At 40.8% G+C, this 25,196-nt stretch overlaps 1 protein-coding gene and 1 long non-coding RNA gene across 2 annotated transcripts; both read left to right on the top strand.

Annotated features, from left to right (window-relative positions):
• Nucleotides 1-682: 682 nt before the first annotated feature.
• LOC121639427 lies at nt 683-9,174 on the top strand. Its single transcript, XR_006010159.1, has 2 exons — nt 683-795; nt 9,121-9,174. It is a non-coding gene; the product is annotated as an uncharacterized LOC121639427 (long non-coding RNA).
• A 1,828-nt stretch (nt 9,175-11,002) lies between these two features.
• Nucleotides 11,003-20,300, top strand: LOC121640295 (up-regulator of cell proliferation-like). The gene is made up of 3 exons (XM_041986005.1): nt 11,003-11,079; nt 15,275-15,488; nt 15,622-20,300. Exons 2-3 carry the CDS (start codon nt 15,374-15,376, stop codon nt 20,298-20,300), a joined length of 4,794 nt encoding a protein of 1,597 aa, XP_041841939.1. The 5' UTR covers nt 11,003-11,079; nt 15,275-15,373.
• The last annotated feature ends 4,896 nt before the right edge of the window (nt 20,301-25,196 follow it).

The following is a 25,196-nucleotide window of genomic DNA, read 5'->3' as shown; positions in this document are numbered from 1 at the left end:
TCTCTTGCTGTATCTCCCTTTCAGATACAGAATATTTGCTTTCATATTTACTTCCATTTGGTGATTAAGAGATTCAACAGCCAGCAGTTTTCCCTTAAGAATAACAGTTTCTATTAACTGTCGGCCACTTGAGTGATGCATGGTTGCACTCTCAATCTCAATATTTTTCTCCATCTCCTTCTGCACCTTCTCCAGTCTGGTATTCCTGTCCTTCAGGTTTTCATTCTCACGTCACAGTTTTTGGATCTCATCTTGAGCCATGAGAACAGCCTAATGAAGTTGGTGCAGGGGTAACTTGGAGGAATGGTATACCTACCCTCTACTTTCCCTGTTGCCCGTTCTTTGATACAGCACCGCTTTCCAAATCTCGAAAACTGGTTGACCAAAATGGCCTGGGAACTGCTGCCTTTGGAAAGACAATTAGGGAGATTGTTAGAATAGAAAAAAAAAAAGGGTAAATAAACTGTACAAGAACGAATTATAGAAACACCACCATAGAAACAAGAAATAGCAACCCTCAGCTAAATCGGAGTGGGGTTTGGGGGGTGGGGGTGTGGGGGCTGGTGCGCTAAGACCTTTGCTGGGAAATGGGATTTCCAGGAAGCAGCATCATACTGAAACTGAAAGTGACTCAGCAGCATCCTATAAAGAGAGCAGTCTGCACTGCGGCACTGCTCAGACACACACAGCTCAGCAACGGAGTTCAGAGTACGGCTCACCAGAGAACAGTACATTGCAAGAAATGCAGCTTTCCACAAAGGAATTCACTTTGACCATAGGCAGCCCTTTGCAAAGGTAGGATTTTTATGCTGGTATTTTATAGCTTACATTGACATTATTTGTACAAAATGACAGAAAAGCTACAGAAATAACAGCAAATTTGCCATTTGACAAAGCAATTATCATTAAAATGCTTCAGGATTTTTCATGTGAACTCTTGCTTTAACTTAATGGGGTAGTGCACCCAAAATGCATTTTTAGAGCTGTAAACAACACAGTAATACTTAATTGTGATGAAAAGCCACATACTGTTGATAAATTTTGTATTTTTTTTATTTATTTTAAAAACAGAATTTTGTGGGTAAAAATAGCTCATAATAAGCCATCTACAGGGTAAAACCAGATTAAGCTTTTTTGTGAAATAGAAGACTGGTTGTTCAGACGTAATCCTATCAGATTTAAGTTATCGGATAGGATCAAATCTTGAAAATGTTTTTTCTCAAAAGAGAAATCCGGATTTTGAAATCTACTTGGATTACATAATCCAATCCTGGTTGTTATCCGGATTAAACCCTCAGTTTGGGTTGTTTGAGTAGAATCCAGATGACTTTGATGCAAAAAAAGCAGGATTATCCCAACAGAGGGAAGGATTACAAGGTGGACAATCCTAAAAGAACCTGTGAAAAAAATAAATTTCTAACAATTGCATCTCTGACTACATGTCCTGTCTGTCCCTCATTCTGACAGAATGCCAGAGGTTGGTCCGGTTCCCTTAACACGGGGCTCGAGTGCGTCATTAACAGAGTCTCAGAGAGGGACAGTCAGCCTAGTAACAATGTTATGCAGGACAATACATGCGCTAATTATGTTACATGCTCCCTGTGGTTCCACTCACTGCATGCAAACTGTCTCTTCCACCTGTTGTTCTTCACATGGCCGACATCTCACATTGATATACATGCTGGAAATCCGGATTTCGTGATCCTGAATAACTGAATTTTATATCCTGAATTTTGAATCAGGATGATCCAATCCTATTTTGCTTTGAACAACCGGGGTAAAAGTAAGCTGGATTACGTGATCCGCCGTCCTGAAAAATGGGATTCCCAAATCCGGATAGCTTTTATCTGGATAAATTTTTTTGAACGGCCCAGAGGTTATCTATGTCATGAGAAAATTTTAAAAACCACACAGTCCCCTCCCTCCAGCTGCAGATAGACGAGTCCTTAACTTTTAGGCATAGAAAACCACGCCCACCAACGCATATGTAGAGATGTGAGCTGTCAGTCATTTCTGTATGCACATCCCGTCCGGCCACTCTCCGCTCCCTGATCACCCCACACCTCCCACTAGTGATGGGATGTTTGGCTCTGTTCAGACAGCCGGCTCTTTTGCCTCAGCTCACAAAGAAGAGCCGGCTCTTTTGGCTCCCGAACGGCTCGTAATTTAGCATCTTTTGTAGCCCCATAATTTACCTAAACTTCTCAAACTTCATGAATTGTGTTTTGAAAATCATTTTTGTATTCAGGATTTTTTAGAAAAGCCTCATATAATTGCCTCATTTTATGAACAAACAACAGCAAACAAATCCACAAAACAGAAACTCAAAGTAGCATTAATGGCATCCGTGCAGGTTGGCATTCAGAAAAATAAGATGCCTCTTCTTGGATGGGCTGATCCGGTTTCTCCTCTTTGTGAGTATCTGCCCTGTTTTTGAGAAGATTCTGTCAGAAGGAACAGATGTTGCCACAATACACAGTCTCCCCTCCATCACCTTTGCTAGGCGTGGAAAGACTGAGGCCTTGGCCTGCCAGCAGCTCAGTGAGTCTTCTGCTCGTTGGATGAGGGGCTCCTCAAGAGATTTTTAAGAGATCATCTAATCTCCATTATAGCATCAGCTGTAAGATTTCTCCTTGTAGTAGCTCCTGTAACCCTTTCATCAAAAAGCCCCCAAACAGTAGAGGTCCGTGGCTCCTCTTCCACTTGGCCATCTGATGGTGGAGCTACCTGGCTGCTGAAGATGTATTTTGGTACTGTTGCTCTAACTCTCTAAAGTGCCTCATCGGCAGCTCTGTTGTCACTGCACCATCAATCCCCCCTCTTTTTTCATACAATGGTGTGATCCTATATTCTCACATGTGATTGGCCACCTGTCCATTGGGGCCAATCCAAACAAAGCATTGCTGTGGGCAGAGCTGGGGCTTAGCACTGGTAAGCCTGCAGCAAAAGGAAAAAAATGAAGCGGGCTCGGCTTTTCTGATTCACTACAAAGCATCGACTCTCTGAGCCGGCTCTTTTGCGCATGACATATCACCACCTCCCACCCTAACCCTTGCAGTTTCAGGCATTTTTCAAATTCAGCAATGCGTGGAGTTATGCAAAAAGTAGGGGCCGTAGATATACTTTAAGTAATGTGTTTACCTCAGTCACAACACAAGGAAAGTCCTGTATGAATTTTACGAATTAATTTTTAGTATTGAGTCACATTAAATAATAATGGTGAGTGACAGCTGGGACAGCCAATCCCGTGCTGGGAAGGCAAGAACAGAACCAATCAGAAGTATTTAAATTGTTTGTAAGATGGAACTTAGGGCAGGAGCTCACATCTGGTTTGTGCTATGAAAAATAATAGGGAAAACTATTGCTGGGATATGCCCCATATACATATGTGCGTATATATGTCTACGCACATCCCTACAGTCCCTATCCAATTCTATGCCCATGCGGAAGTGTTGAAGGCTTCAGTGCTGGTTAGTATAACCTAGCACTCCACACTCTGGGGTTTCAGCACAGTCTCGTTACATCTGTTTACAAAACAGTATTTAATGCATTGTACTATACTTGCACATATTTCAGCACTTTATGGGGGGTTAGAACCATTGTAGTTTTTTATTTTTTTTTATTTTTTTAGTTTTAAACACTTCTACATAAGTTTAGCTACAGGGTAGTGGCTAGCTAGTATGTCTTCTTCTGCTAATTTGACTTTGCCCAACAACTGACTGACTCATTACCGCTACTAACTGGTTAGAAGCTGTATTACAACCAAGCTTCTCATGGATAATGGTACTATCTCCCTAGGCGCTCAAGGCCCAAGCAGGGGCCATGGCCCCATGGTAAAGAACCACTGCTTTACATAACAAAATGAAAATTAAAATGAAAATTGGACAATCATGGGTCTGCCGCTGTCCCCATCCTCTCATTCCCTGTTAGGGGTGTGGGAGGGTGGGTATTTTCTGGGGTGGGTGGCGGCTCACTGGCTGCGGTCCCTGAATGGCCTGGTCATGGGGGCGGCCTCTCCTGGCCTGCCTTGCCCTGGGGGGCCTCCAGGGGAGCATGGGTGTCAATGCCACCAAAGGCTCATCATCCAGAGGGAAGTTTACATCCCCGGACCCCTCTTACTTCCCGCTCTCTCTGTCTCACACACACACACGTAGGGAGTTAGGAGGCGTGGAGCCATGCGGGGTGGAACGGAGGAGACCAATTAGTGGTCTCCTTGGATCCACCCCGTGGCGACTCGCCTCTCAGTTTTAATTGCACCGAGACACCAAAACACAAGAAACACAACACACAAACAACACCTGGGGGGCATGGCATGCAGGGCATGGCAGGCGTGGCCAATTAGGTGGCCCGGCTCCTGGCTCAATGCAGTCACTGCCCCTCAATTTTAATTACACACAACACACACTACATAAACAGTCAGGAGCGGGGAGGGAGAGGGTATTGGGGACCTCTCACACACCTGCTCCCCCTGTGTGTGGCTGGGGGCGGGCGGTGGGTGTGGTTGCCACGGGGCTGGGTCCCGGGGTGGCTGCACTGGTGGGCTGCTGGCTCTGTGGGGGTTGGGTCAAGGGGGGCTGCTTGGGGCTCGCTGTCTGCTGGTCTGCCTGGGGTGTCCCCCACGGGGCATGGTGGGTGGGTTCTGTGTGGCGTGACTGTGTGGTGGTGAGTGATTGTGGGTGCGGCGCGGGGGAGGGTGTGAGTATGGGGTTATATGGGGTACAGATTGAAGTAGGTGGGGAGTGGGGGGAGGGGGCCGATAGCACCCTGGTTCCCGGGGTGTGCGGCTGGAACATCGGGGTGTGTGCTGGCCTGCGCCGGGTGGCTGTCTGGGGGGGTCTGGTCCTCCTGGGCATGTTGCGGGCCCTCTGCCTTTGGGGGGTGGGGCAGCCGCCTCTGGGCTCCTGGGGCCCTGGGCCCTTCGCTTGGGCTGCCCTGGGTGGCCAGTCCCTGGCGGGGCCGGTGGCTGCTGATCTTGGCCCACTGGGGCCTGTGCCCCGAGACCGTGAGGGGCTCTTGCTGGGGCTCTCGTCTGCCGCCCTTCGGGAGGGGCTGGAGTCGTCTTTGTGGTGGGGTGGCTTGGGTTGGTGCTCCGGGTCTGCTGCTGAGGGCCCGGCCCAGGCCCTGGTCTGCCTCTGGCCTCCATGGGGGTGTGGTCGCATTTGCATGATCTCACTCACCACTCTTCATCACTGATCACTCCTTGTTTCTCATGCTCTGCATGCTGACACAGTCACTGAGTTGTCCAGTGGGTTTTAATACTAAGCGATAATTATTAAATTTTCTTTTTTTTTTTTTTTTTGTATTTTTTCTGTGAGTCAGTATCTGGTCGCTGTTATGTCTTTTTGATTTGGTTTATTTAAAAACTCTTAATGACTGGCAGCCCTGTTTTTTTCTGTGTGTGTGTTTCTGCTTTTGTAAAAGTTGTAGGAAATTTTCTGGTGTGTTCATGTACAGGTGTAACAGTTTGTCTGGTGATGGTATGGATTGAAGGGTCGTCCTTCTGTCTGTGATCTTTTTGTCTCCTTTCTTCTTTCCCTTTTGCTATTTTTGCTATTTTCCATCTTTTTCTGTCCCCTCCGTCAGGTACAGCAAAGATTACATAGATTCCGTGATTCAAAGTAAATAAATAAATAAATGAATCAGATTATCAAGAAGAGCCTTACCCATAGGCCTCCCCTTGGCAGAGCAAATTTGTTCAGCATGATACAGCAACCAGATTATCATTTTGCTTGCTATGATGCTGGTTAGGACAAGTTAAAAAAAAAAAAAAAAAAAAATTAAAAAGAAAATTCATTCATTCATTATCTACCGCTTAGTCCATTACAGGTCAAGGGTAAGCTGGAGCATATCCCAGCATTTTAACAGATGAGAGGCAGGGTACACTCTGGACAGGTCACCAGTCCATCACAGGGCCAACACAGATAGGGACAAACAACCATTCACACCCACTCACTCCGAGGAAGAGTCATCAATTACATGCATGTCTTTGGACAGTGGGAGGAAGCCGGAGTACCCGCAGATAACCCACACATAAACGGAGAGAACATGCTAACTCCACTCAGAAAGACCACCACCCCCCAGCTTCAAACCTTTCCCGAGCTGAGGCTCAAACCAGCGATCTCCTTGCTGTGAGGATGTAGTGCTAACCACCACACCACCGTGCAGTATAAAAAGAAAATATAAAGAGAAATACACAGAGTGCTAACAATTAAATGTCATGTCAAGACATAATAAAAATGGTGTACATAAAACATAAGATAAAAGATCATATAAAATAAATTAATATGTTTAAAGGACCACACAGCAGTCCAGATCAGTTAAAGGATGCAGATTATATGCATAGATACATGTTAAAAGAAACAGTGAACATTTGAACATTTGAACAACTGATTTGAATACTGCAGTGTGTCTCACTGGACTGTTATAAGTCTGGACTTTGACCTTCACCAGGACTTCCTGGGTTATCATGATGAGGGAAAATGTGTTTAACGTGCTAAAATATTATCAGCTTCAAAACATGTGTAAGTATGTACATGTATGTTCCTTTTTTTATGTTATTTCATAAAATAGAAAGATCTCTTAAAACCCATTCAAGTAGTAAGACGAGTGGTTGGTAGTATAAATAAATAAATAAATAAATATTTTTGGTAACACTTTATAACAAGGGTCCCTTAATTAATGTTAGTTAGTGCATTACTAAGCATTAATTAAAAGTTGGAAAATATTTTTCTAATATTACATATTACTTAGCGTTAGTTTGCATATTACTTAATACATTAATAAGCATGTACCTAAGCCGCTCACGGAAGAAGCCCGCTCCTGGCGCAGTCGCTCATTATCCGCCCACAACTGCAACACCAGCTCACAGAGCTGTTGCATATCATCCTCCATGCTGACTCTCACAAACTGTAAACACCCACACAGAAGATGGAAATTTGGATCCTCAGGACCAACTACTGCTGTTCTGGCTTTAGCTCCACACCACAATAAACCATCTTTACAGTGGCATCCTGCCAAAAACACCAAAAATGTAATCGGCTGGCAAAGCGCCAGACAACCAGCTACACAGTCCAGGAACTACACCACATGGTTAGGTTCTTTTTAAAGGTACCACAGGCCAGAGACATATCATAAAAAACAGAATGACTTTATTCAACAACTCAATAAAAGGCAGTGTTGCTAGGGGTCAGAAAACCGTCCGTCCGGTCCGCAGGCCCACCCCGGGGCTGACCCAGGTAGAGAGACAGCAGAGCATATGACAAAAAGCCCCATAGAGTCAAAACAGCAGAAGCAGTCCTCCACAGAGTGATAGCGATGAACATCCCAAACCTGCCCCCTCTTAAGGGAGCAGCGGAAATTAATAAGGAACTTCAGACCATCCATTAAGCGTAAATCAACTTGATACATACTGCTTGGTTGGCATGCACACAACCCTGGGAAGCGTCAAACGCCTCAGGTACCGTGATTCAGTTGTGCCTAAAACATGTGTACGAGAGCCCGCTGGAGGCCGAACAAGCAGGCAAACAAAAAAAATAAACAACCTACCAGAGCAGACATCTAGCCGCGCGAACCACATTCAGCGAAACAGTCAGCCCGCTATGGCAAGCCAAAAGGTTCAAAAAACGTCCTAATTTATAGCACGTAAAAAACATGCGTTTTTCCCAAACAAATGCATTTACAGGCACTACAACATTGTCACTTTGTAGTTGTTGTCAAAATTATAGGTGTTTGATCTCTGTTGTGAGCCAACTTTAGATTTTATGCACGCATAAATTACTGTGACCATATGACTGGACAATAAATTGACAAGCCTCTCCCAGGTCTAGTTGAGTGAAGTAATGAAACCAGCAAATATACAAAAACATGTAGTTTTCATTACACGCCAATAGATGGCAGCACAAATCCATGGAATGACTGGTCCTCACCGCCTGATCTGATTTAATATTAAAAGTAAAAAATCTAACAAAGATTTACGGTTGTATTCAGAGTGAGTGTTTTATGAATGAGGTCAGGTGTTAGGTGTCTATGACACAATAAAAGTAGCATAAGGCTCAGTGTATGAAAAATTTGTAATGTCCAGGATGAGATTTGAACCGGCGTCATCTAACAAAAAAAAAAAAAAAAGCCGCTTTAATGCCAACAACATTACCTCAGCACTATCTGTACGGTTGAAGAAATTGGCAAAAGATATATTTGACGGTTGGATTACCACTAATCAAGGTGGTAATCCAGGTGGCTGCAGCAAGACTGGCAATGCCATATAGTTGTCAGGAGGACGCGACCTCCGGCAGCATCATGTCACTACCATATAGTGGCCAGGAGGAGAACATCCTCCTGCCACACCTACAAAGAAATTTTGGGCATTTATTGAAAGTTGTAATGTTGTAGAGCAGGCAGAGCTAGCCAGTGACCAGAAAAGGTTATCCAAAGACATAATCTAACATTACTTACCATTCAAATTGGTCCACAGAGGCATTCTTTTTCTTCAGCTTCATTTTAGGTCAAGCTTAGGTCAATTTTAAGATCAGGTAAGGGCTACCTGATGACATACACAGCTCAACATTAGTAAATGATTACTTACGACATTAATAATGGTTTAATAGTGCCGATCCAGGTAATGTGCACCATATAGGGAAGGATTAGTAGATGCAGTAATTACCTGTTATTTAATAATAATTCACTAAAAATCTGCACCATTAGTAAACAATTAGTTGAGGAATTTTTCACGGCTTACTAACATGTTAACTGACATCATAATTAATGCAGAGTAATGCATACATAACAACAAATAATTACATAACTCAATTTTTGTTAACATATAATACATTAAGTAAGGTTGAGTTGTTAACATTAATTATCTGCTTATTAATGTATTAATTAATGTATTAATTAAGTAATATGCAACCTAACGTTAATATGTAATATTAGTTAATAATATAGTACTCTTAATTAATGCTTAATAATGCACGTTAATTAAGGGACCATTATTATAGACTGTTACCAACTTTTTTTCCCCTTATTTTTAAAGGATGAATGTTTCATATGATCCAGAAGAGAAGGGGAGCTAATCACAATTCTTTTAATGGAAAGACTGAACCAGTTGTTTCTTGTTACCTTTAGAGAATGACTGACTGCATCACCTTTGTCAGTGTGGAACATTGGAGTCTGCACCAACAACAAGGTACACAACTTCTTTGTCCAAAATAAAAGACAAATGTGATCACATTAAAGACTCATTAGACTTTGTCTGAAATATTTGCTTTAGCTGTAAAAATGTGAAAAATACTCTGTGTAGTTTTTATTAGTGTTACGTTTCATACATTCTTGGAAATGACAGAGCTGCTGCAGTCTCTGTGCCATGTAGTTAAACATTGGCTCAGTGTTTTATGTTCAGTTTTTTTCAATATAAAACCGAGCACACTGACAGAGAAAATGATGATTATGAATTCACTGAAAATACCTTAAAGATCAGAATAATCAGATGCATGAAGATGACGATGTCAAAAAAATATCTGCTATTTGTTTAGCAGCCGCTGGCCAATAATACACATTTAGAGACGTTTGTGGCAAAGATGTCTGCCATCTTGTGGCTATTCACGGTAAGCATGAGGATCAAATGTTTTCTAATACAGATTAGAGTAGTGCACATTATATCATAATATAAAACAAAAACAGTAAAAGACACAAATGGGCTTATTATGTGTAACCACATCAACAATATATCAAAGTTTTCATGTACATAATGGCACACAGAGACTTGAGGGAAGTTTGTCTTAGACTGACAAGCAAGACTCATGAATTTCCTCTTACTTTTCCATCTACTTGCCTGCGTAAACATGATCAGTAATTATAAATATGATCCATATTTTTAAATATCCGATGCATCCAATATGCTGCGACCTGATTGAGTTGCTGCATCGGTCATGCTACGGCCCTCGGGCTTTCCAGCAGAGACTTCCCCAGGACTCCTCCTTCCATCCCCCAGATTGGCCGATGACTGCTCAAGTTCCGGGATCGGCTGCCCGGACAGGAAGCGTGGTCGACTACAAAAGAGATGATCACCCTACATTAGGGGCAGCTGTGGACGGAGGGACGCAGTTTGCCTGTCTGGGAGCTTTTCACTTGTGTGTGCAGTTATAATGCCCGACGAGCTGTCCATTATCATAAATTAATGGACGACGCGGAGGCGTGAACCGTCCAACATCTTCCTCGATGATTGCTTAACGCTATGTTACGTGACACAAAATATCATTTCAGAGGGCGGGTAAAGCTCTCACAGCTTGTGTGCGTCCAGAGGATGATGCAAAATTTTGTTTCAGTCAAAGTCCACAGATAGTGTCCTAAATTGTTTTTATTGCAAGAAATATTATCCACCATTCACTCTGATCATAAAATGTGTATCAAGTAAGTCTATCCTAAATAATTTTTATAATGTTATCCACCTTTCACTCTGTATCAAGTGTGTAAGTAAGGTAATCCAGACAAAAAGACAGGCGACAACCTATTTAAAATTAAATGCAACATTGCCATTGATTGTGACATTCCATAAAGATACTGGCATGTTCATAGTGGTGTTTGAAGGACGGAGTTTAATGTTGGTGGACCCTGACCACTGCTGGTTGGGACATTGTGGATGACAAAATGTTGCTCTATACTTGTCTCTCCTGGACTGACAGAGCCCAATAAGCCTGCAAGCTGCTTTCAACAGACATGATCTGGCACGACTGCAGCCCGGCATCTGAGTTTCTGTTGCCACGGTTACAACTACTGTTTAGTCAACGCAATAATTTACAACAATAAATCTATTTGACCGGAACTTCTTTCATAGGTGTCCATCATCACTTTTTAATGGACACCCTCCAGCCAAACAGAATCAAGTACTCACCCAAACCATGGTATAAATTCTGTGAATTGGGACAGTACTTCGCACACCGCGATGATGTATGTGGCCGACGAATCCGCACTCTTAAGTGTGTAGACCCTAAATTGGGACACACCCATTGATTCATTCATTAAGACTGGCTGTGATGAAATAAAGGACCCTCCATCCAAAGTGTGTTATTCTGGCAAAACTGATTGGTGAGTTCAAGCAGAAAGGAATAAATGTTGGTGCAGATTCTCCATAATCTAGGTCATGGTAATCTTGAAGGGAAGTCTGAGCAGGAGGGACAATACTGAAACATTTGCTTTAGCTGTAAAAATGTGATATTAAAAAAATTCTGTGTAGTTTTTATTAGTGTTACATCTCATATGTTCTTGGGAAATGACAGAGCTATTCACGGTAAGCATGAGGATAAAATATTTTCTAATACAGATTAGAGTAGTGCCTTCCACATTGTATGAAATAAAAACGGTAAACCACACAAATGGGCTGATTATGTTTAACTGCATCAACAAAATATATCATAGTTTTCATAACGGCACACGGAAACTTCGAGGCAGTTTGTCTCAGACTGACAAGCAATACTCATGATCTTCCTCTTACTTTTCCATCTACTTACCTGCGTAAATATGATCTGAAGTTATCAATCTGATCCATATTTTTAAATATGATCCATAGTTATCGGATAACAGACATCTGCCGACCGCTGCATCCAATGTGCTGTAACCTGATTGAGGTGCTGCACTGGTCATAGTTTAAGAAACCTGGAATCTTCCCAGATAGCAGGACTAAATAAAGTGGTAGTTGTCCGTGTCCAGGTTTGGTCAGATGGTTCAGGGTCAAGTCTAATGGTTCAGAGGCTGTCATGAGGTAGAACAGTTTGTTCACGCCCCAGCAGGACATCCAGCTTCTTTAACATTTCTATCTGTTTTTTTTTTTTTATGTTTGCCAGCCTGAACTGCAGTCCGATGTCTTGCTGTTGGGTTCAGTCTTAGTTATAACCACCAGCTTCATTAGCTCTATTAGCATCTGTGGTCAACAGTTTGGCTCATAGGAGGAGAGAAGTGTGGAGAACATAAACTTGGCTCCACAGGATTTATCCCCTTTATTACATAATTTCTGGGGCTCCACAGTTTAAGAAAATGTTAAAGCCAACAATGTGAATAGTTTAAAAACTACAATAGAAATGTTCAGCCTGTGCCTGCTCTGTTATTTTTGTGCATAGTGGAGTCATTTCTTGGAGTATCCTCAAGTGCTTCATGTTTCTATAATCTGTACAACTTAAGCTAACAAGTTATGCAAGTTATTGACAATTATAACTTGTAAAAGTGTTGAAATTATGCCATAAATATAAAAAATAGACAAATCTGAAAAATTTTCAGCACATTTTGAAAAATAAACACACAAAACTTAGTGATTCAAAACATTTCTGAATGTACAAAAATAAAGAAAATGATTTTTTTTACACTATGAAAGTTATTGCAACAGTCTTGTCTGTTTAGTATTTGAGACGCACTCTTTTTTTAAGGAGCAGCATACAAAGTTGTTAATTTCAGCTGCAATATGTAAATAAATTTATTGGGATACTCATCAAGGAATTACTTAAGTGTGGTACTTATTATACAAAACAACTAAAAAGCATCAATGGCCATTTTTGTTTCACTGTGGTTTCATTTAATGAAGCATTTTCAACTGCTGCTTTATATATGCTTTTTATCTGTAGAATATGTAAAATATAAACAAAAAGATTATGAACCATTGAAAGTCTAAAATATACAAATTCAGATGTTTTCCTTTTTCGTGAAACTGGGTTGGGGTTAGTGTTACAAAATGAACAGACAAAAACACTGTACCAAACACTCATAAATACAAAAATATATTAATTAGTTAATAAGTTATTTAAAATATATCCATTTTTTCAAGAAAATATATTTTTATGGACAGAGTGCAGGTTCATTTTTTTCAAGTACTGTAGCCCTTTGTAGTCTACTGTAAGTTTTACAATGTGTCGCTGACTCACCTGACCGACCTGTTGGACGTTTAAGTTATTGTCACCTGTGAGTCATTTACCTGCTTAACTAAAACTGTGTTGGTCACATGGTCCAATCTGTTCAATTTGAAGTATAGGTTTGAAGAGCACTTAAAACCTGTGAATATCCTGATGTCAAATTTAAAAAAAATTGCATCATAATGATAAAGAACCAAGTTGAAGTCCAGACAACTTTATTTAAAAGCTGTTACAATTCAGCAGAAAGGAATATGTGACCAGCCATGGAAAAACCAGGAACAAGTCTCCCGAGAGGCATTTTGAGTTATTTACAGATTCTGAAAGTGTGGGTTCTAAGCTTTCAAATGATGTTTAACACATGGTAATCAGAAAATATTTGAAGAAGATGTGGCCATTTGAATGTTGGCACTCCTCAGACTAGTTTTCTGAGAAAAAAAGCCTCAGGGTTTCCAAAGATTTTCACCTTCCCTGGGGAGTGAGGTGGGGGTGGTAACAAAAGTTGTGCATTTGCATTACTTTGCATAAACCAACAGTGGTTGTCAAAAGGTGCCCTGGGAACCCTCCTTGAGTGTGACTGGTTTGTTGTTTGCCTTCACTTTACAACTGGTTACATAACAGTATACCCCACAAAATAAAATGATAAAGTTAAAAAACATGCTTCCAAAGCCGCAATATGCATTAAGTATGGCCCTGACTTGTACTAGCACTCAGAGTGACTTTAACTATACTTTAGAATCTGTACTTCTACTAAAGTGACTACGTTTACATGACACCTAAATACTTTGCTACATCATTACAGTCCACCCTTTTTTCGGTACATGAGTGTGTTAGCACATTATTGCGGTTTTCTGTTATTCAAATTGATAGCAGTAGCTCACATTTTCACACCTAAACATCCCATTAACACTGTGAATCTCACCCCATGAGAAACTCAAAAGTCATTCTGCAGAATTGCAGTCATAGCCTCTGATCATAGACAAGGTTCTGGGATGTTTTCTTTTCATCGGGGGCTTCTTAGTGGATGTAGTCATCTCTGCAGTAACAATTGTACGTCTGTTAGCTTCAAGATTATTCTCATGTCCTGCCACTGTTATGGTCCAGCTCCTCCGCCACAAGTCCAATGGATTTTTCGTCTTCCTCATCTTCAGCTAAGGTCAGCTGTAGATTAGGAATGTTCTCCAGTGTAATGCAGTCACTTTCATCGATTTCTTCAGCTTCATCATTTAATTCGGATTCAGAATCAGAAGTGAGATCAGCGTCGGCATGGTCGAAAGAATCTGTCTTCTGGAATAAGTACTCCCAAAATATGCTGTAACAGCCACGATTCTGTTCTTGTGCAATGCATTCCTCCTGGTCCATCTTCATTCAATGATGTAAACACAGGCAGCTGAATAGTAATACGAGCTCCTGGCTTGAACAGCAGCTTAAGTAGTGTTAGAGAAAACGTGCGGTTTTCCTTCCACGCATATTCGTTGACTTGGTCAGTGAGAACAAACTGGGTTCTGAGACTATCTCACCCTCTCTGGTTACAGAGGAAGGAGTTCTGCTGCTGATAGCCAAAACCAGAACCCCGCTGCTTTCCCTGAACCCAGTAATTATACCTTGTCTAAACTAAACAGTGATTGGACGCTATAACTAACTAATCAACTGTCGGAAGGCTGATTTTTTTCTGCATCTTCTGTTATCAGCCTTGTCTGTCTGTTTCGGCTCCATCTGAAGTACTGGTTTCCTGTTTTTTGCAAATTAGAGTCACATGCACACAGAGATGCAAATTGCAGACTTTCTGTTTCATCCTAAATAATTTTCACGTATTAGAAATTCCCCATGTTCCAAGAATACAACATGACCTCTTGTACAGACACAAGCCCTCAAACCTCGTGTCACTTTCACTTCTTTTTCTAATGATTTAGTGCTTGTGACCTTTTGATGCACTGTAGAAGTAGACCAAAACAACTCTGCAATTAGATGTTTGATTAAGGTTATATGCATGTTATTCATTCAAAGACAAATTAAAATAATATTTAACAGTTGCCATGTGCTTTTACTTGTGCTGTTGATTGGCTGAAGAAAGCTGAAAAGTTTATCTGCTTGGCTATGCCCACCCCCAAAATCAGGAAGTGGTTCCCAGGGGATTGCTCTCTAAAACAACACAAATTCAAACACAAAGTTTATGGTTTTAAAATCCCCTTTACTGTTATTTGAAGCATGGAGTGCCTTCTTCATATATTCAACTAGCATGTTTGCAAAAAAGTGAAAATCACTAATTTTTCAGAAAAAAAGACATTTTTTGTTTTTTTCCAGACTTCTGTCAGGTTGACTTGTTCCTAGTTTTCTCATATGTGATGTGTACGCTGGGTAAAATATATGTATTGCTATATCCACAGCTCCTTGTCCTCATATGAAGACAGCAGAAATACAACTGTAGCAGCGAGTTAGTGCCTCAACATTTGGACACTCCTGTTGGTGAAGTCAAAAGCTACATCATGATGGACTATATGGAGACAGAAACGATGGAAAACACAGCCAAGACAAGTCCAATGGAACAAGGTGCCCTTCAAACTCTGGAAAATATGCAGGATGAAACATGTCCTCACAAAAGTAAGTAAAACATAGTCAAACATTCATTGAAAACAAAGATTAGTTTCTTGTTTGAAGGTTAAAATAGACTCTTACCTCAATAATACGATATTACTTAATTACAAAGTAATACCAGCATTCTTTATTTCTTCAGAGACAAACCTGGAGACCATCCTGGAGGATCTGGGGTTGGAGCAGTACTACGAGGATAAGCTGCCACTCAGCAAGATACTTGAGATTGATACGAAGGCCATCAGCGATGATCTTGTCAAGTGTAAATCTGATCTTCCTTGGTATTTTCTAAAGAAACTGACGATGGCTAATGTGACAGCTAGAAATGTAAAATGCACATCAGACTGTGACTTGTACCGTGACCAAACATCAGAGACTACAGGGTTAGATTTTGATGATCTGTTTAGCAATGTGGAAACTGGTGAGAGTATAAATCCTCTTGACTTAATCACAGCTCTCTTTGTCTGTTCTGATGGTTTTGTACAACAAGAAATGGCACTAAAAATGTCAATGTGCCAGTTCTCTGTGCCTCTGCTGCTTCCCAACTGTGACACAACACGGTGCACACTCATGCTGTGGGCAATGAGAGATATTGTTAAAAAGTACAGACCTCAACATCTTTTACAATCCAAAGGCTTCATAGAGGAAAGAATTGTTCATTCTCAACTTCCAATGGTCTCTTTCGTGAGACTGGGTGACTGCTCCATGTCCAAGTCAGAGATCCTCAATAAGCTTCTGAGCAGTTCTCAGCAGTACCATGACACCTTTGTTCATCGCAACATGAAGTGTGGAGACAGTCCAAGAAAGATATCCAATGGATTGACTGAAATTACCTGGTACCTTCCTTGTGGAAACAAGAACATGGACATTTTTGTCAACCCAGTCGCTGTAGCTAACCTTCATGGAGACATTGCTTCATTTGAAACACAATTCTCCTTTCTGTGTCAGACATCAGAGGCAGTTTTTGTGTTCTTTGATCATTTGGATGATAAGTGTGAGCTGCTAATAAATACAAACCACAAAGCAAAGATCTTTTTGGTAGGCAGCCCTTTGAGCAAGAGCGAAAAGAGTTTAAAGGCTCTTAAAACTCTAGCGCCCAGCTTGGGCTTGACTAAAACCAACATCATTCTAAGAACCAAGGAGAAAAATGATGCAGACTTTGTTCAAGATTTGGAGAAAACAGTCAGTGATGTAGTTGAGAAGTCAAAGATGAATATGTCTGTAGAGCAGATGGTTGGCATTGCCCATGAATTGGGAATATTGGTTGATGAAGACTCTCCAGAGTGCCAGGCTGGAAAGCAAAAAGCAGATGCTATCACCAGAGAGATTCAAGACATCCACAAATACAAAGAAAATCAGCTTCCATTGCAAGGAACAATATGGAAGGAACTGGCTTGCTTAGAGAAGGAAGAATTTCGACTTCGCAAAGCTGGGTCTGAAAACATAGATCAGTACAAGAGTGAGCTTCAGAGAAAGAAAAAAGAAATGAGGAAAAAGCAGAACTCTCATGACATGTCGCCAGCTATGACTTACTTCATCGATGCCATATCCAGCCCAGGAACAGAGAGGTGTTATTTCCTGAAATGGATGCGAATGAACCTCGATAACGTGTCTCGTACGAAACTGTCTAGACTCAGGGAGTTGTATAAAGAAAAATGCAACACTTCTGTGAACAAAGATGAGATCAAAGAAATTGACATCCAACTTTCTAACAGCTCTCTGGGGACTGAACACTTCTTCCGTGAAATGGGTCAGCTCTATGAAGCTTCGGTTTCCCTCCCAAAAAGAGACTTATCACGAAAACAGTTGCAGCATCTGCCTGAGCTGTGTGCACAGATGTTGCTTGATGGTTTTCCTCTTGAGCTTGTAGACGGAGATGCCTCCAACATACCTCTTAGATGGGTGAGTGATGTTCTCACTAAGCTCAATGACTTGGCGTCTCCAAAGAACAAGATAATAGTAGTCACGGTGCTTGGAGTTCAGAGCACAGGAAAGTCCACCCTCCTTAACACCATGTTTGGAGTTCAGTTTGCAGTCAGCAGTGGTCGATGCACTCGAGGTGCCTTCATGCTGCTCATCAAAGTCAATGAAGACATTAAAAAAGTCTTCAACTGTGACTTTATGGTAATCCTGGACACTGAGGGCTTGAAGTCCCCAGAGCTTGCACAGCTGGACAACAGCTATGAACATGACAATGAGCTTGCAACACTTGTTGTGGGGCTGAGCGATCTCACCATTATTAATATCGCAATGGAGAATTCGACAGAAATGAAGGACATCCTGCAGATAGTGGTGCATGCTTTCCTCAGGATGAAGGAGGTGGGCAAAAAGCCTAAATGTCAGTTTGTTCACCAGAACGTTTCAGACGTTTCAGCCCATGATAAGAACCTGCGAGACAGGAAACTGCTCTTGCAACAGTTGAATGAGATGACTCAGGCAGCAGCCAGAATGGAAAAGAAAGAGGAGAACAAAAGCTTCACTGATGTGATGGTTTACAATGCAGACACTGGGAACTGCTATGTTCCTGGACTCTGGAATGGAAACCCACCAATGGCACCAGTTAATTCCGGATACAGCGAGGCTGTCTATGAGCTGAAGAAAACAATCATCCATCTACTGGGAGAGAATGAAACATCGGCTCAAACCATCTTGGACTTTAGAAAGTGGATGACCAGTCTGTGGAATGCAGTGAAACATGAAAACTTCATCTTCAGCTTCAGAAACAGCCTTGTAGCTGAAGCGTATATGAGACTCTGCACAGAGTTCAACAAATGGGAGCGAGAGTTCAGAAAAGAAATGTTCACCTGGCTTACCAAAGCAGAAACAAGAATTTCTAATTTTGGCCTTGATGCTGAATCTGAAAGAACCGACATAACAGGATTTCTTACCAGACTGAAAAGTGAAGCCCTGTCAGTGCTGTCTAAATGGGAGACGAAGCTCCTCGAAAATCTGAAGGAATACTTCAAACAAACAGAGGGCCATGTTCATCTGGTTGAAAGATACAAAGAGGAATTCTCAAACAGCGCAAAGAGCCTTCGACGAGAAATGGAAAGGTCTGTAAACAACCAGCTCTTGGCAGCAGTTGACATCAGACGGGGAATGAATGAACTTGATAAGATCAAGGAAAATCAATCTAAAGAAGTAGAAAAAGCAGCGTTTGAGTTAATTGCTAAATGTCGACAGAAAAATGTGCAGATGACAGACACAGAGCTGGACCAAGAATTTGACAAGATGTGGAGGGAAATACTGAATAAACTGTCTTTCTCTGAACACACGCCCAATGATATCTACAACAGTGTGTCCTACTCTCTGAGAAATAATCTGTCATACAAGGGAAGCCGTGCATGTGAACTGCTGGATGAAAAAAATCTGAAAGCTTGTGAGTCAGGACCCTTCAAATACACAGCTGAGGGATGGTTTAACAAAGCCAAACACACAGTGAGCAATTGGTTCAACATTGAAGACCATGTAAAGTGTGTACAGAAAATGGCTGACAGCATCATATATGCCTGCAGGCTGTTTGTAAATGAGAAAATACAACAGAAAAGCAATTACCATGATACTTACATCCAGGACATCCTTCATATCATTGATGAAAGGCTGCAACAGAACGATGTGACCACAGACATTGATTTTGAGGTTTCTCTAAAACAGCACATCTGTGGATTTGCTGCCAGAGACTTTCAGAAAATGCACGAAGACTTCGTACATGAACACGATCCCTACACATGTCTGATGAAAGACAAGGAAAGGTTTCGTACAGATTTCAAGGATGTGTTCCACAAACGAGACCAGTGCCAGAAGAAGGCTGAAGAATTCACAGAAAAATACCTGAAGCCTGCTGTTGAAGCCTATGTCAACCGTTACCTGGGTAACGACATCACTGATGAAATGTTGACAAAGGAGCAGTTCAGTACACGGATGTCCTTCCAGTATGCAGTTTTACTGGATTTGCTTTCCAAGGATAATTTCGTCATCTATCTGGACTACATTAGATCATATGAGGATTATGTGAAAACATGGATACTTGATCAAATATTTGATGAGTTCCCGGATGCAAATTCAAAGTTTGAGTTTGAAGACAGACGTCTTAAAATAAGCATCAGTAACATCAACAATGCCATAAACGAGGCTAAAAGAAAAAACAGCAGCGACCTGCAGATGTTTGTTAAAGATATCTGCAAAGAGCTTCATGATAAGCTGGCAATTTCCCAGGATGCTTGCAGGGCATTTATGATCCTGAACCAAGCAGACCAGGAACAGTTTGCTCACTGGCTCACACAGTCTGTGAAGGACATGGAAGACAGTCTTAGGGAGAAATTTAAAACGACAACATTTGAAATGATACTAGAGAATCTCCACGTGAAGCCCCAGAATGAGATGTTCAAAAGACTGATTGGTTGTGGGAAGCAGTGTCCCTTCTGTGGAGCTCCTTGTGAAGCAGGAGGAAATGCCCATAATGATCATTTTGCTTCACTGCATCGGCAGAGTGGTCTGGGTACGTACAGAGAGGATGGATCAGAAAAACTTGTCACTAACATATGCACCTCAGCTGTGAGCAGTGACGTTTCGTTTCGCTGCAATGAAACTAACAACCAATGGCATCCTTACAAGCGTTACAGGGAAATTTTCCCAGACTGGGACATCCGTCCAGATGGGAGCTTTCAGGCATCAGACTTTTGGAAATATGTGATGACAAAGTACAACGAAAAATTTTCAGCCATATTTGATGCAAAGCCGGCTGATATTCCACATTCATGGAACAATATTACAATTGAACAAGCAAAGGCAAGTCTTAAAGAATCATTTAACAAGAACTAAGATTCTTCTATTCCTGCCATCCATTACAAACACGCAGGGCACCCATTTAGGCATCTTCATTGATGAAAAAACTGTTTACATTTTCGAAAATGAGTTAGAGGATACAGGTGTTACGACCCCATGGTCATAATCCGGCTGGTGATCATTGCCGACAGCTGGGGCTCGTTCAGCCTGAAGAGGCTGGGCCCTGATGTCTCCTCGGACTGGCTAGTTCAGATGTCCATCACTCTCCTTCCCTCTGATTAGTTGGCCTTCAAGCCAATCGCCTTGCAGCTTCCTGGATAACCAGGAAATAAAGGACTGCTGCAGTGTTGAGTCAGGAGGGAGAAGCGGGCAGCACTGGCTGTTTCCCCTCACTTTGTATGAGAGAGGCTGGTTAGCACAGTCAGTCTCATCTCTCGGTTTGGCTGAATGACAGCGATGCTTTTCTGGGTGTTTGTTGTGCTTAGTGGTAGTCCTTTTGGTGTTGGACCGTTTTTGTATTTACAGTGGGGGTTACTCCTGGCTGTTCAGGATCTCTTAGCGGATTTAGTTCTGGTCTGTTTGGTTTGGGCTCACCTTTGTTGTTCACCCAGTTTCTGTTCAAGCCTTGCTCTGCTTTAGTTTGTTTTCAGCCATGTTATCTTTTGTTATTTTGTGTTGGGCTAGGTTAGGCTTTTGTTTGGGACGGACGTCTCTTAGTCTATGGGAACTGCTGCACCTTTTGTTATTTAGTTAAGTTTGCCAGTTTAAGTGCACTTTTGTTTATCTTAGTTTGGTTAAACCGGCATATTTTGTGTAGGTTTAATTAACATTCTGACTTTTCTTTCAGCAGTTTCACAAACCCCAACACGTGTTTATTTTTGTTTCAGATTTTATTTGTTGTTTTACATTTATGTCAATAAAATGGGTTGTGTTTGACTTTTACACCTGTCCTCAACGTGCTTTTATGTTGCGCCCTTCCATACCCCTGAGTCGGGTCGTAACAACAGGTTGTTGGTTCCCACTCCTTTTAAAAAAGATTATTTATATATATATGTATATGTGTATATATATATATATTTATATATATTTATTTATATATATATATATATATATATATATATATATATATATATATATATAAACCAAACATAACTTTAATAACCTATATATATGTATGCATATGTATGCCCACTTGTAGATTTCCATGTCAGATATATTAAAGAGTAGTGGAAAAAGGTGCAAATACAATGATCATGATCACGTTAATGATCACTGCCACTAAACAGCATGTTTTGTACATTTTCTTGAACTAGTTGACATTTGGACTTTACCTGAGCTCCTCACTTAGGTTATTCCATAGCTTGACGTCAGTTATAGAAATACAGAAACTTTTATAAGCTGTTCACACATTTGCTAATGTTCCAGTCAAACCATTTTTTCAGTATTTTTTTTATTTCCCTGTTTCTTTCTGTTTTCACCAGATCAATACTTTTACCTGAACCAAAAATATTTGGGCCATCCAGAAAATTGACCACCATTTTTAACCACTGAGACACTTTACACATATAATTGATAAGCAGGATAAACAATTCTGGGCCCAACACAGACCCCTGGGGAACACCACAAGCAAAGTCCAAATATCCAGAGCAGTGTTTACCCAACTTTATAAACTCTTGTCTTCCTTTCAAATAACTCTTTACCCAGTCCAATATCAGTCCCATTATCCCAAAGTTTTCTAGTTTTTTTAACAATATGGTATGGTTGATTGTGTCACACACTTTTTGTAAAATTGATGAAAACGCCTATATTCTTTGTTGTCTATTGCATCTGTGATTACTTCAGCTGATTCCGTTTTTGCCTTTGATGTTGATCTGTTTCCAAAAATACATCTAGTCTTTTATTAAAAGGCTTTTCAAATATTTCTGAGAGTTGCAGGGTTATTGATACATAATATTGATAGTTTGTGAATTTATGTTTGCTCCCAGTTTAATTTAGTGGAATGGCCTTAGCAATTTTCATCTGCTTTCAAAATGTGCCAGATTGAAAAGACAAATTGTAAATGTGTGATATGTGAAAAACCAGACCTATTCTTTAGGAACTGGTCTAGTTTTTCATTCAGTTCTGTTAAAAGACTAGTTGCAGTCATTTTCTGACCTGTTCTTGATTATGATGATATTGTTTATCTGGATGTCTTTACCAGCTCTTACATACATGCTGAATGCTGTCCATCATGGAGCAGTCTGTTTCTATCTAACCACAAAAAAAAGCTTTAAGTCTGTTTACAAATATTTGATGTGATCAAAAGTGTTTAAAGACATTGAAAGAAGTAATGCATTATTTTTGTGAAACTGTGCCTATATGACATTATGCCTGATATTAATAACAATTTTAAATGGATTAAAAGGTTGTTCTGCCTGTGATCTGTCACAGATGCTCGATATATTTTATTTCAATCTTTTGCATGTGTAGAGTTTAGAATTGTTCACTTGTGGTTAAACTTGTTTCATTTTTAAATGATTTAAAAGATCACTCTGTATGTTAGTGTAATTGTCAGCATGTCTCACTTCTAAATAAAGAGAAGAAAGCAGCATTCTGGAAATGAACATTGAGCTGACTGTAGCTCTACATACTCTGACACTTGTTTTCTGTATTAGATAAATGACGTGAAGATGAAAACATTTGTAATGGAGATAATTTGAAAGTGTGTATGAGAGAGTTTATGTGTCAGCGTCCTTGCAAATGTTTGTCAAAGTAAATAATCAATTGATTAATGCATTGAAATGATTTCATGTGTTATTAAATCATATCCAGCTCAACAATGAGGCTCCATGAAATTTTTTTGTAATAAGTTTACAAGTTATGTAATAAGTTTCTGTAATAAGATTTCCAAGGAATCAAAGTCGTTGGCTGAGAAACAAAGGTGACAAGATTAGATTTCCTGAGAACGAGGTACAAGTAGGGATGTTATGCTCGAGCCGTCTGCTCGATCACGTGTCGAGCATGTGACACGGAAGTGTTGTGAGCATTGTCTCTGAGCATTGATTCAGCATGCCAAAAGTCACGTGATAGACCAAACGAGGCCTCGTTACGTCATCAGCGCGTATCGAGCAGCAAGCGGGATCTTTGAAGGGACTGGGCTTGTCAATCTCTCAGATTCCAAACGCTGAGGAGATCGCGGGTTTTTGAGAGGAGATTCTGTAGCGATTGTGCGACATTGCATTTTGAAAACAAATTTAGGAAAAGCATCACATCAGCATGAGCTTATATTGAATCACATTTAGCTTTTAGAGATTTGGGGAAACAAACGTCTGCCCGAGACGCCGTTGCCAGAGTAACTGCTGAACGAGCTCGGAGTATGAGATAAGGACGGAGCAGGCGGTGCCTTCAACATCACAGGTAAGTTTAATTCCCTTTATATTATATAGATGTTTTTTAAATAGCCTTGCAAAGAGCAGACTTTAAAGTTAATCATAAACTTCAACCAGAAGCATCAGAGGAAACGTCTCAGTCTACAGCTGCAGAGAAAACCACAACCTGCAGGACCTTAGACACCAAGCTGGTTTCTGATCATCATAAGCAGAGAATTTAATGATTTTAAACTTGGTTAATTACAATTTTGTTCTTGCGTTTCTTTCAGGTGCAACCTCTCCAGAGCTGGAGAGGTAGTGTGCCAAAAGAGGAGCAGACTGAAGCCTGACAGAAAATACGTTTTTAAATAAAAATCTATGACACATCACAAAGTTGCCAAAGTTTTTTTCTCATAATACATTTCAAGATTCAAAGTGTCTTTGTCATTTACAAAGTAAGGAAACAAGTTTCCCTGAACAATGAAAATCTTACTTTGCCGTCCACCCTGAATGCCATAAAACATTATAAAATAAAAATGAACGGTTTGAAAAAAAAAAACTAGATAGAAGATAAACAAAAAAAACTGAGTAAATAATCTATGTACATAAATGTGCAGTATGCTATTGTGTTGTGCCACATTTAACAACGATCAGCTATACAAAAGAAAACAACTCATGATGTAGACGATAACACACATTTGCAATATCTATTATAAATAATAAGACACATAAAACAGTAAACACTTTTATTACAACTGTATAAAATAACTAACACAGTCACTATACCCATTGCACAAACACTTCCCTCATGCCTTCCTACTGCGTAGACTATTATCATTACAGACTGGTTTTACTTGGGTTACACCACAATTCGGTTACCTAAACAAATGTTATCTAATACCCCTCCTTGATATTTATATGAACAACAGAAAATAAATATTCACTCGGATGGTAGATTACGCATCGTTTATTGAACACGTCTTCAAAGTTAAGATAGGGATGACAGATGTGAGGTGTCAACACCGTCCTTCTGATGCATCAGACGCCCACAACCAGCAGATGGAGCTCTTTGGTTTGGTCAAATGATTCAGAACATGAAGCCATTTTCAAGCATTTGGGTCAAAGTTGGCTCGATGATTAATGAGGCCTCGGTTTCACCATCCCTAGGTACAAGGTAAATCACAGAATGAGGCCTGATTACCACGCAGCAAAGAGTGACAATCTGGCGAAGACTGGAGCTCCTGCTTGCCCCTAAATAGCAGGGAGTGGAGTCAGATAACGAGCCTGATGACGAGCTGCAGGTGGTGTTAATTGTAGCTCCAGACTCCGCCCCAGGTCCCCATGGTAACCTGCTCAACCTTACCTGCAAACTCAGACACACACACAGAATCATGACACACACAGTGAGATTCAAAACACATAAAAGCAGTTTTATGTTGTTACAGCCGCCTGCTTCCCAGCCTGCGTGAACAAGAGGACATGACAAGACTGCAGCTTGCCTTGTTGATTGACAGCGAGAGCTCCACCAGAAGCTGCGCTCCCTCATCCAGGGTTGGTCAACATGCGCCCTGGATCTCAGTTGGCC

The sequence above is a fragment of the Melanotaenia boesemani genome, chromosome 5 (genome assembly GCF_017639745.1).
Source record: "Melanotaenia boesemani isolate fMelBoe1 chromosome 5, fMelBoe1.pri, whole genome shotgun sequence".
Classification (NCBI taxonomy): Eukaryota; Metazoa; Chordata; class Actinopteri; order Atheriniformes; family Melanotaeniidae; genus Melanotaenia; species Melanotaenia boesemani.
The sequence above is the reverse complement of the archived record's forward strand: the minus strand, read 5'-3'. Positions and strand labels throughout refer to the sequence as shown.

Excerpts from the sequence above, each read along its gene's own strand:
- LOC121640295 (XM_041986005.1), top strand. The coding sequence starts at position 15,374 with ATGATGGACTATATGGAGACAGAAACGATGGAAAACACAGCCAAGACA. Across the intron at positions 15,489-15,621 it reads TGAAACATGTCCTCACAAAA|AGACAAACCTGGAGACCATC; the intron begins GTAAGTAAAACA and ends TTATTTCTTCAG.